This window comes from Oryza sativa, chromosome 4, assembly GCF_034140825.1.
Source record: "Oryza sativa Japonica Group chromosome 4, ASM3414082v1".
Lineage (NCBI taxonomy): Eukaryota > Viridiplantae > Streptophyta > Magnoliopsida > Poales > Poaceae > Oryza > Oryza sativa.
In genome coordinates this window covers 23,417,428-23,430,101 of record NC_089038.1, presented here as the reverse complement: position 1 = coordinate 23,430,101, position 12,674 = coordinate 23,417,428, and the positions used below count along the sequence as shown (strand labels likewise).

The 12,674-nt window shown below is 50.3% G+C and overlaps 1 protein-coding gene and 1 long non-coding RNA gene across 2 annotated transcripts; one reads left to right on the top strand and one right to left on the bottom strand.

Moving 5' to 3' along the window:
• Positions 1-5,988: 5,988 nt before the first annotated feature.
• LOC4336043 (uncharacterized) lies at positions 5,989-6,795 on the bottom strand. Its single transcript, XR_001545436.3, has 2 exons — positions 6,414-6,795; positions 5,989-6,323 (listed from the first exon to the last, which is right to left on the bottom strand). It is a non-coding gene; the product is annotated as an uncharacterized lncRNA (long non-coding RNA).
• A 2,749-nt stretch (positions 6,796-9,544) lies between these two features.
• Positions 9,545-10,225, top strand: LOC136356223 (classical arabinogalactan protein 9-like). The gene has a single exon (XM_066309818.1). It carries the CDS (start codon positions 9,545-9,547, stop codon positions 10,223-10,225), a length of 681 nt encoding a protein of 226 aa, XP_066165915.1.
• Positions 10,226-12,674: the final 2,449 nt, after the last annotated feature.

Here is a 12,674-nt window from a genome sequence, read left to right as displayed (position 1 = left end):
AATGAGAGAACTCGTTAACGAGTCAAGTTGTGAGTCGAGCCAAGCTGAGTTATGCTTTTAGATCGTTAAGGTTACCAAACCGAGTTAAGATAACAAACCCAAACGCACTAAGCTAGCTCAATATCCTCCCTTCCCACGACTCCACCATCGCATACTGCTCCACCATTCTCTTCCGGACGACTTCAATGTTCACGACTTAACCATCACACGCCCTGCTACTGTCATTCTCTTCCGGACAGTTTTTAATCTTCAATTCTATAAAAATAGTGAAATAGGACCTACTTGGTAAAATTTCTATCTTATAAACTGAACTTTAAAAACAGATCGATATAGTTTGCGTCTAAATTGTTCACTTTATGTTTTAATTAGCACAAAATTGCAACGGTTTTTATTCATTGTGGCAATTCACACGCTGAGTGGTATAGTGAAGTTAAAATTTTAACTGTCATTCACAGTTAAAATTTAAGTTTTAAAACTTAATTTTAGTTCCAGGTTGATTTGGGGTTTCTTATTCATAGTCTATCTTTCAACCTTAACTTTTAAATCACAAACTTTGCTGGTTTCTTCATTTATATTTTTTTATAGCCTGTCACTCGTGGCTGAACCAATCAGAGCTATGATTGTATTAGGTACCACGGCAATACTTGTGACAATTGTATGTTTTCTTGGCACCTTCCTCACAACAATGATACAAGAGGAAATGTGACGGTTTTGTCCCTTACTTATTGCTAGCTAAAGTTTGGCTCTGATTTTCCTAGCCAAACCTTATACTAGGACTTCATGTTAGCTTAAAGAGATTATTGTGGGCTCCTCCATCTAAACGGGCTCTTATCTCCTTCCTAGCAATACAAAGCCCATCTAGATGACCCACACAATCCAAACTGAGACGAGCCGGACATAGGTTTGTCCAGGGAAATAAGTTCACTTAGGCTCCCTTAACTAGTGGTCGAATCTAATTCATATCCCTGAACCACGATACCGGATATCTCGACCCCCAACTATTAAAACCAGTGCAATTTGACTCCCTCAGCGGTTTTGAAGGGCAGTTTCGTTGACGTGGCGCCTACGTGGCGGCATTGAACAGCGGCGGGTCGCTGCTGACCAAAGAGGGGATCATCGACACCGCCATGGTCACCCTCTTCGCCGGCCACGACACCTCCTCCATCTCCGGAGGGGTGAGGGCCGGAGAGATGGTGTCGCCGCTCCGGCTCTCGCCCGCTCGCTGCCGAAGGGGAGAGGAAGAGAAACAGAGAGGGAGGGAGAAGGAAGGATGAGAGAGGGGGGATGACATGTCGGCCCCACATGTCAGTGAGCCTAAATTTTTTGTTGTGTGAATGACGAACGAGTCCACATATATGTTTTTCACTAGTTAAGCGGCTGAATCTAATTCGTATATCTAACCACAATACCAGATTTCTCAACCATCCAACTATTAAAACCGGTATAATTTGACTTCCTCGATAGTTTGGATGACAGTTTCAGCTGATGTGAAGGTGTTGACCTGGTCTTCGTTCAATATGGTATTGATATGGTATTAGAATTTAAAAGTCATATGTGACCTATTTATCATTAAAAAAATTATTATGGGGCCCACAATCATCCTCTCCTTCCCATAAAGCTGAGGTTGAGCGGTGGCAATAAGAGATGGAGCGGCGACGACGGCATCAAAGAGCTGGGCGGCGGATTCAAGCGGTGCCGCGACGAGGAGAGCAGGAGCGGCAGCAGCGCGTCTCGCGGCTGGTGGCGGTGACTGCAATTGAGGATGCCGGAGACGAGAGCGGCGACGGTGGGTGGGCGGGCGAGAGCCCTCTCCCTTCTCCATCCCCCGGCATAGCCTCGGACTGCAGCAGTGCTTCAGTAGGCGACAACGCGGAGGTAGAGGAGTAGCTCGACGGCGCGGATGATGCTCACGAGCTCGGCAGCGCCACCTCTCTCCTCTCCTTTCTAGCCCTTGCCCGCCCGCCCACCTTCGTCGCTCCAGCCCTCGCCCGCTGCCGCTGCCACTCTCGTCTCCGGCCTCCTCGGCCACGGCCATGGCCACCAGCCAAGAGACGCGCTGCCGCTCCAGCTCTCCCCACAAATGGCAAAGGGGGAGAGAAAGAAAGGAAAGAATGGAAAGGGAGGGAGGAGGAAGAAGGGAAGGAGAGGATGGTTGTGGGCCCCACGTGTAAGTGGGTCTCACAATATTTTTTTTGTGAATGACAAATGAGTCTCATATGTATATATTTAAAATTCAAATGCTATATAAACGCCACGTCAATGCCACGCTGGATGAAGATCGGATCAATATCGTCATGTAGACACTACGTCAGCGAAATCGTTCCCTAGAAGCACCAAGGGAGTGAAATTGCATTGGTTTTAATAGTTAGAAAGACAATATATTTAGTATTATGGTTTAGAAATACGAATCAGATTCCCGCGGCGTTTCTCACCACTCGTGGGCCGTGGTGCGTCCGAAGAATGAACCTGTGCGCTGTACGAGTGCGAGAGTTTGCGGAGCCGAAGAAACACCCAGCGCCCCTTTTGATCTACCCCACAGGCCACAGCAGCAGCAGCCACCCTCCTCGCAAAAATGAAAGACCAAAGAAAGCGGCCACTCGTTCGAAGTTCTCGTAAGCATTGGTTAACTAATCACAAGCTTGGTTTCCTTATCAAAAAACCACAAGCGTATGGTTCACCCAGTAACCATGCATGTATATCGAGAGCTTCACGGTCGCATGTGCCCTTGGAATTCTTTATCCAAACTTGGCAGCACGGAATCTTTCTGGAACTGCGCCAACGACCAAGCTAGTGCCAAAACGTTCCGCACAAAATTCTGTCACACGCTCACACCACCTCCAGCTCCAAACCACACGCACATATGCCCCCGCGCCTCCTCCGCCCAACCGTGCCGCCGTGTGTGAACCGAACAGGCTCGCGGCGGCGCCTTTGCGTCCCGGCGGCCGCGCAGCGCACAGCGCTCCAGGCCAGCGCACGCCGAACACGGGGCGGATTCCCCCGCCTCCTGCCTGCAGCTGCAGGCTGCCGTTCAGGTGGTTCGGTTCGGAGCTAGCAGCAGCAGCTGCTGCTGCTGCTGCTGCCTGACGCCTGCCACGGCACGCGCGGCTGCCGGCCGGAGCGGGGCGCGGTACACGGGCAGAGTCCATCTGCGCCGAGCCCATCTGCGCTCCACGTGACGGCGTGCAGAACTACTCCTAAAAACCGGCACATGCGAGGGCCTGCCCTTCTAGCTTTGGGCTGGGTCGGATGATCGTGTTCGCGTCGGACGCGACGCACCTCGGTCGGTCGGGCCCTACCGTGGACTACTTGGTCACATCACTGACTCTCACTGACCCAGTCGCTCCCTCCCCAGCTCGTGCCAGCCAGCCACCATCATTCGACCATGCGAGTGCGTTGCATTTGCACATATACTATGCTCCACCCTGATGTGCCCAGGACATGGCCCTTCCTGTCACACACCGGCCTGATCACCGGGCACGGGCAGCCTTTCGTTCGTGGGTCACTCACAGGCTCGACTGTTCAAGCAGGATCGGCCAGGCCCATGCATCCCGGAGAAATTTTAAAAGGAACCACTGGTGGTCTCTCTGCCTACGTACACCGGTACACGACCTTTTGTTCTGCTGCGGAGTGAGTGACCCTACACAGTGGTACTTGGATTCGTACGTGACAATAGATGAGTAGAAGTAACTCGATCGGTATTCAATCCGATATCTCTTCACGTAGTGTAGGATACTGGAAGATGTGGGGCACATGACCGGCCCAGGGAGTAGTTATGATATCGTACGTTGTGTTTAACGTTACTCGCAAAATAATGATCGAGCATTCGAGCTGCCCGTTATGGTGCTGGGGCAATCAGCCTATGTACACGGACCGTTTTATAAAATTGTTGCCTTGTAGTCTGAATAATCCGTATCTCCCACCTCCACGGTTCGTTCTCATGCATGTTGCCATTCAGCGGCATACGGCGGCATTATTCGTTCGCTGGAAAATCATTCGATCGAGCGGCATCTCCTCCTTGGAGGTCATGGGCGACATGCATGGTCCTGGTCGACAAGCTAGGTAGCCAGATTATGGTTTGTGAGGGATGGCCATGGTGGAGGCAGGAGGCAGCTCGATGGTACCAGTAAGTGCCTCTTGATAAGCCTTTTTTTAAAAAAAAAATAAAATCAGGAAATTATAAACATATTAAAAAAAATGTTTGTACAGTGAAAGAGAAGATATCTTTCCTTCTGTTGGGCTTAAACGTGCTTCATGACTTTTTTTTTTCATTTTTGTCATTTCCACTTCGGTTTGGCTAAAAAAAAGTTAACTTAATTTGTATTTTTCACATAAGGTTTCCACTATAGAGCACTAGACTTTATGCACTACTTCTATGATTTTTTTTTTCAAATTTGAAACAAAACAATTTTTACCAAACCATAATTATAGTTTACCCACCCCACGGTAACAACATTTACCGCGGTTGATGTGGCGGGAACCGTTGCTATACTGTCAACCCTATCATAGAGCCATTCGAAAGGAATATCATATGGTCCAAAAAAAAAAAGTACAAGCCTTTGTTCCATAGGGCCGTCTAGGAAAAATTCTATGGAAGCAAGGAGCCCTCTCGGACCTCTCGAGTTAAAGGCAAAAGGTAAACACTAGACATACAAAACGAAAACTTCCATCTTTGAAGCCATGCCGAAATCCTCAAAGGCTTCTAGAAGGCTTGAAGATCACTCGAGGCAGATTGTAAAGGCGCCTCAAAGGCTCAAAGGTGCTAGAAGAGACTTTCTTATCAATGGAGGTTTGCCCTGGACCATGGGATGATGGAAGAAAATGATGTTGAATGTCTCATATGCAAATTGAAGCACTTCAAAACATTCCTTGTTGGTATCCAAGGACCACAGCTAGCTAGTTGGCGTCGTGATTCGTGAAAATGGCTTGATCCATGGGCCAAACCAAATGGAGATTTACCACGATATCATTAGGTTATACCCCCATGCAAGGGCAAGCTTGTACTTCCTCTAGTCATAAATATTTGAGGAATTAACTTTTGAAATGATGTTTGACAATTCATCTCATCTTATTCAAAAATTTACTTCAAATTGCAAAATGTAAGTAAAGGATAGAGTAACATTAGTAAAAACACAACTTACAATAGAATAAAGAGTAATTTCATATTATTATATGTTATTTTTTAATAAGATGGATAGTCAAAAGTTATATCCAAAATCAATTGCGAGAAATATTTATGACCAGGTAGAGTAACTTCCCTACATGCATCATTTAGGCTTCGTTCGGATTAGCGGTTCGATTGAGATATTTAGCAGCATGCGAAATGAGACAAGTTATTAGCTTATAATTAATTGATTATTAATTATACAAACTTAAAAAATGGATTTTATAAAAAAAAACTTCTATGTATAGTTTGATAAACGTGCTTATAGTCTCACGTGGAATAAGGAAGTTGCCATTTCGAATAGCTATTTAGAGCGCATTATTAATCTTAATATATCATATTTTATCCATTGTATTAGCCCTATACATATAAGCGGACCCGAGAAATATTTAATAAACAAAGATAATTTTCTCACACTATAAGAGGAGTTTTAGTCTTCGAATACTCCTTGTATCACTACTACGAAAACCATTTTTCGTGGCGGCCATTTTAGGGTTTTTGCTGGCGAAATTTAGAGCCGCCACAAAGCAAAGGCCAGTCAAGATCTTCGACCGCTAGCGAAAATGAATTTTTGCTAGCGGTCGTCTTAAGCCAGCCGCCAGCAAAGATCCATTTTTGCTGGCTGTTGTCTTCCACCAACCGCCAGCAAAAATTCATTTTCGCTGACGGCTGTGTTAAATCGACCGCCAGCAAAAATCAAAACCATGCAGCTGCCCTAGCCGCCAGCGAAGAGGCGGAAATTTAAAAAGCAAAAATATATTTTAAAAAAAACACTGCTCCGTCCACCTCCGTCTGCGCTCCATCCACACATAAATTTACATGTACAATTTACAGCTAAAAATTTCCATTCTCCCAAGCATTCAAGCATCAAAAATATCCACACATTTAACAAAAAATTTGAACACCAAGCATCAATCCAAATACAATGCTTCACAAATATCATCACAAATATTACAAGCATCACAAATACAGAGAACCGCTGTCGCCGGCGTCGTCGTCCTTGAAGTCCCCTGCACCATCACCGTTGCCACTACCGAGCCCCGTCGGCCTCAACCGCCTCCGCCTCGACGACGCTGCTGCCGAGCCCCGGCGACCTCCACCGCCTCGACGACCCTGCTGCCGAGCCCCGGCGACCTCCACCGCCTCCGCCTCGCCACCACCGCTGCAAAGCCACGCAACGCTAGATTTGAGAGAGGGAGAGGGGGTGGTGGCGGCGGGGGAAGAGGAGGAGTGAGGAGTGGGGGAGAGAGACCTGTGGATCCGCCGCCTTGCGCCTTCCCGTCGCCGGATCCGCCACCTCGCACCTCCCCATCGCCGGATCCGCCACCTCGCGCCTCCCCGTCGCCGGATCCGCCGCCTCGCGCCTCCCTGTCGCCGAGCGCCGCCGCCCGGGCCGCCTACGCCTGACCTCACGCCGTCCTCTCCTCCGTCACCCGTGCCCGAGCGCCGCCGCCCACGCCTGACCTCACCACCCGCGCCCCGAGCTCGCCGCCGCACTCTCCTCCGTCGCCCGCACCCGAGCGCTATCGCCCACACCCGAGCACGCCGCCCGCGCCCCGAGCCCGCCACCACCCTCTCCTCCGATCGCCCGCGGTGCTGCCGCCTGTGGATCTGAGGGAGGAGGTGTTGGATCTGGAGGGACTAGGAAGGAAGAGAGGGCTGGATATGGAGGGAGGAGGGAGGAGGGAGGAGGAGAGAGGATAAGGACGGGTAGGTGGATGCGCGGTGATTTCTTAATGGCTTGATTTTTTATCCTAAGCTCTGCATTATCCGCCAGCGAAAATTGTAACAACTTCGCCAGCAAAAATAGGCTATTTTGCTGGCGGTTTTCTTAACCTAACACCAGCGAAAATACCAATTTTTGCTGGCGTCAAGTTAAGAGGGCCGCCAGCGAAAATAACATATCTTCGATGGCGGTCGGCTTAAGGCGACCGCTAGCGAAGATGTGTTTCCGCTGGCGGCCCGTGACCCCCGACCCCCGCCATTTTCTGCGCTGGCGGTTTTTTCACTTAGCCTCCATGAAAAATATTTTCCAAATGCCATAAAAAATCGTTTTTCTAGTAGGGTATTCCTCATAGAGGAGCCTTCGCTTCTCTCGTATATAGCCCATTCTATCCATTGTATCATATAGGATACAAATCCCTATAAAACACTATATGTTCCTGTTGTCCAAAGGAGGATTAACGCGAGTTCGAGCACTACAATGCTATATTTTCCTGTTGTCCAAAGGAGGATTAATGTAAGTTCGAGCACTACAATATGGAGGCTTAACGCAAGTTCGAGCACTACAAAGATAATTTTCTCATGCCATAAGAGGAGTTTTAGTCTTCGAATACTCCTTGTATTCCTGGAGAGAGGAGCCTTCGCTTCTCTCGTATATATCCCATTTTATCCATTGTATCATATAGGATACAAATCCCTACAAAACACTATATATTCTTGTTGTCCAAAGGAGGATTAACGCAAGTTCGAGCACTACAATGCTATATGTTCCTGTTGTCCAAAGGAGGCCTAACGCAAGTTCGAGCACTACAATATGACATGTGTTTAGACCATATTGATGTAACATGAATAAGTTAAGCTATGGATATTCTAATAACTACAAATTATTTTTAAAAAAAACACATGGGGATGTCTCTAATTTATTGTGTTATTGCACACCTGACACTGTTAGTGGATCCATCCACTGGTGGAGAAACCATCTTTGGTCAGTCTGGCAAAATCCACAATAGTCCCAGATGCAAAAAAAAAAACGGAACTAAAGATTGTTTTTAGTCCCGGTTATAAAAATTTTGATCTTTAGTGATCTTTAGTCCCGGTTCATCCCTTGTTAGATGTATGTCAGGGGGCCGAGGATCTTTAGTCCCGGTTGTTAGTACCACCCGGGACTAAAATTAAACACATAGTATATAATCCCTAACACTTATCCTCTCCTCCACAGTTACAACTTAGACATATCGAATCTCACCCCCTCTTCTTAGATCTATCCTCTCTAACTCTCTTCTCCAACTCTTCCCCTTCCTCCTCTCCTCCCCCTTCTCTCCCCTTCCTCCTCCCCTTCCTGGCCAGCCTCCCCTTCCTATCCGGCGGGCCGGCCGGCGGTGGGGCCACGCGCGGCGGCAGCCAGCGGCGGGCGGCGGGGCGGCGCCCGGCGGGGTCGCGCGTGGCAGAGGGCGGCGGGGCGACGGCCGGCGAGGCCGCGCCCGGCGGCGGGCGGCGGCAGTCGGCGGGGCCGCGCCGGCAGCCGGCGGCCGGCGGGGCCGTGCCCGTCGTTCGTGGCGACCGGCAGCGATAGCGCATTCTTTTTTTTTAATTTGTGATGATTCAAATTCACTGAGATGTATTTGATTGAGATGTTACAAATTTGTGATTCATTGTTTAGATCTGTGATGTATTTGAGTAATTTCTTAGGATATTGTGATGTATCTGATTTGTGTGTATAAGTAACTTTATTTGTGATGTGGATTCAGTGATGTGAATTTGGGATGTTAGTTAGATTTGGGGATTAATTTTGGGATTTGCCTACTTGATTCGGGAGAAAATAAAAAGGAAAAAAGAAAAAGAAAAAGGGACCATCTGTACTGACGCTATTGTCTCTTTAGTCCCGGTTGGTAACATCAACCGAGACTAAAGATCCACTCTCTTTAGTTCCGGTTGGTGGTACCAACCGGGAATAAAGATATATCTTTAGTCCTAGTTATTTCAACCGGGATTAAAGATGTCCATCTTTAGTCCCGGATCCTTACTTTCGGTTGGAAAACCGAGATTAAAGGGGGTTCCCAACCGGGAGTAAAGATGGTTTCTCCACCAGTGATCCTGAATCTTGATCATAGCCAAAACTATCTAAGGATGCATATGTTTCATGATCCGTACAAAGACAAGGCCAGTCACTAAGCAATAAGGACCTGAGATCAAGTAAAAAAGCAAACAAAAATAATAGTGCCATTAGTTCCAAATGGATAAAACAAACATGATAGACCATACGTACAAGAAAACGTAAAATGGTGCACCGTAGAGTACTGAAGCCATAGGCGTCAAGCCGCAGGAATCTGGTCGCGCCATCAAGACCGGAGCGTATGTGAATATGTGACCCCACTCTTGACACATGGCCTGTCAGCCTCTAGCCAAAGCCCCGCGATTAGAGCATCTCTAACGGTATAGCTATCTCACTCTTTAAACTAAAATTTGATAATTTTGAAAAAAAAACGAGCTCCAACAGACTAGCTATCCCACTATCCCACTTTCCAAGCTATATGGCTGGCCAAATAACCTCCCTGGCCAGCCAAAACAGGCTCTCCAACGGTGGGATTGTAGGACCCACGTTCTCTCTATCTGTATCAGCGATGGTGGACAACGGCGACGACAACGACGCGGCTGCCATCCATGCGCGCATCCTCTCCTATGCGAGGCGGCGTTGCAGCCGCCGACCTCCGCTCGCCGCGCCCCGCCTACTCCGCTCGCAGCGACAGCCGGCGCCACTCCCTCCTACCTCCGCCCCCATCCCAATGCCCGACGAGCCGCCTTCAGGCTGCTGCCGCGCCGACGCCGCCCTCTGCGCCGCCTCCGCCGCGCGCCGCCCCACCGCGCAGCTCCTCGCCGCCGGCCTCCGCTCGCCGCGACCGCCGGCCAGCCGCCGTCCTCCGCTCGCCGCGACAGCCGGCGCCACACCCTCCTACCTCTGCTCCCATCCCCGACGCCGACGAGCCGTCTTCAGGCCGCGGCCGCGGCCGCGCCGGCCGGCGCCCGGCTGGGCACGGTTGTGCTGACGCCGCCCTCTACGCCGCCTCCACCGCACGCTGCCCAACCGCAGCTCCCCGCCGCCGTCGCCCCAAGGCCACCGCCCCGCCGCCATCACGCCAGACCACCGCCCCACCACCGCGCGCCATGCCTAGCTGCGCCGCCGCACTCAGCCATCGACCCGCCGCGCGCCACGCCGCCCGGCCCCAGCCTCCTTCCACCGGCGCCCCGGCCTCCTCCTCCCCGGTGCGCCGCCCTGCACCAACCCACCACCACCATTCAGACGCACAGGAGCAGAGGAGAGGAGGAAGAACAAGAAAGGAATAAAATTAGTTTTGGTGGGGAAGAGGGGAAGAAAGAGGATTAAGAAGAAGGGAGAGGCTGACATATGGGTCTCGGTGTCATAGAGTCAAAATAGAGAGGGTAGATGAAGATACTGTTGGAGTGAACAATTAGTTTGACTAGCTAAATCGGATGAAGAGTTGGCTATATAAGTGTTTGAAGAGTTTGATCTGAAAAGACTGTTGGAGATGCTCTTAGGCTACACAACCGGAGAGCGCGGGACAAAAGCTACAAGAACACAGGCTCGATCGGCAATTTGCCGAACCGGCCGGCAACTCGGCAACCATACGGCCAGAGTGGAATCCAGTCACGGAGAACTGTTCGATCTAACGTGAAACGAGCTGGGCCAGCCCTTGACCGCAGCCTCCCTGGCCCGTGACCGCGCACGCGCGCGTGCTCACCACACCACCCGTCACCCGCCCCGCACTCGCCCGTACGTGAAATTTTTCGCTTGCCAAAGCGCTATCGCGCCACCGGACTCGCCACGCTACGCAGCACGTACGCGCGGTAGCAGAGCAGCAGCATCCGCCGCCCGCGTCGCCGCGTTGCTCGTGTCGCGCTTGGGGGGCAGCATGTGCCGCGGCCTAGAGATTCACGCTTGGCGTTTGCGGTTTCCGCTCGTTTCTTGGGCCCGTGCCGTTCTCGTCGTGCAGCTACGGCCACATTGTTTAACCGGCGCGGCTGCTTCAGGGAGACAGAGAAAAAATTGCCCCGGCAAATTGTGGCCTGTGAGTGCGTGCGCCTGCTTCCACGTTCTCGCCATCCTGTTCCCCGGAAATGACCCAATCATTTGCGGCGCGCATCGGGCATACTGTACTAATGCCAATCTTCAAGACAAGACTTGCTTGGATGCAGTACAAATACAAGGCGGCCAAATTGGCCTTCTATTAGTAATTATTGTAGTATACCGACAGTTCCGTTTTGGTATAAACCTAGCACGTCCAAGGTGTAAAACGTTAGAGCCAGCTAGTAAAACTGGCCACTGGAAGAGACAGAGCCAGCCAAGCAGAAGGAAGAGCAAGGAAAAGATACTACTGTACTACATGGGGGACACTCGAATTACTACCAAGATACGAGCCACAGTTTGGCGTCATGTACTCATTTGTCTGCTAGCTTCGCTTGGCCGGAGTGGTCCACTGATTTGCAGCGTGTGCATGCAAGGCTGCGGCGCTGCGCCATGAAAAGTGCTTTCCTCTCCCCGCAAGCTGGTCCCTAACCTGGACGGATTATCTACCCCGCCATCGAAATAGAGAAGGCTAATCCCGATTGAGTTATATCTATCCCCTTCGTAAGCAAACAAATCGAAGATACCCTCCACTTTGCAAAGCATCCCCGTTTCCCTGCGAGGTGTCTCCTTTGCACCCATTCACACACACGTATATATGGACTAATCATAGTACTATCCCTCCCTTATTTATTCCAAGGGGGACATTGCAGTAGTTGGCACCTTGGCATCCTCCCGGAGCAAACATAGAACCGTGCAGTTGTTTTTACCTTTGCTAGATGCTATCACTACCACTCTACTACCGCTCGATCAGTTAATAGTTCATTCGGTTATTACTATACCATCTCTACAGGCTACAGCGTTGTTCCAAACTCTTTAATAAGGCGGCAGCAGCAGAAGCAAACAGTATGGCGAGGCGATCGCCGTTAACTTTGGTCCGCACTACGCTGCATATCACTACTGAAACGAAGGCAACATATGGATGCACGCATATGATCCGCAACCCGGCGTCGCTCCTGCGAACTTGCAGGCTTGCAGCGGCGCAGATAGCCTGACCAGCTAAGCCAGAGACGCATCTGCCGCCGGCCGTCGCCGCGCCGCCCGCGCGCCGGCGAGAGGCGATCGACTCACGCTGACGATCACTGCCCTTTTGGCGGGTACCGCACTATGGAACTGAGCGGGTGGGCCCCACCTGCCGCAGGCCCCAAGGGCATAGTAGGAGTCTCGTGATGCCAAAATTTCCCGGGCGCATCGCGGCCGTCGGTGCGTTCTCCTCTGACCGATCCGGCGGTCGCCCTTAATTGCCTCCCCGGTGCCAGCGTTTCGTGCTCCTAGGATTCTTTGACCGCCACGATGAAACTTTTTTTTAATAAAAAAGAGATTTGAAAAAGAAAAGAAAAACAAAGTGTGATCCCCACCCACCGCCACATCTTGAGAAATTCCGGTTTTAATCTTGTTTTGCTCCGCTAATCCCGTTTCCACATGCTAATTCCTCTCCTCCGTGCAAATGTCTAATGACGTAGAGTAGCTGCTTAGGCTGTATACTTTGGATCTGACGACATGTGGGACGATCAAGCAGCAGTTTGAATTACTGCCAAGTTTTTCATCAAGTTGGTTTTTTCAGTTTCTTTGATCTCGCTCACATGCTCTACGCAGAAAGACCATGTTTTACCTCGGTTATTCTATCCAACTCCCTGCATCTGAATCTGG

Excerpts from the sequence above, each read along its gene's own strand:
- LOC136356223 (XM_066309818.1), top strand. The coding sequence starts at position 9,545 with ATGCGCGCATCCTCTCCTATGCGAGGCGGCGTTGCAGCCGCCGACCTC.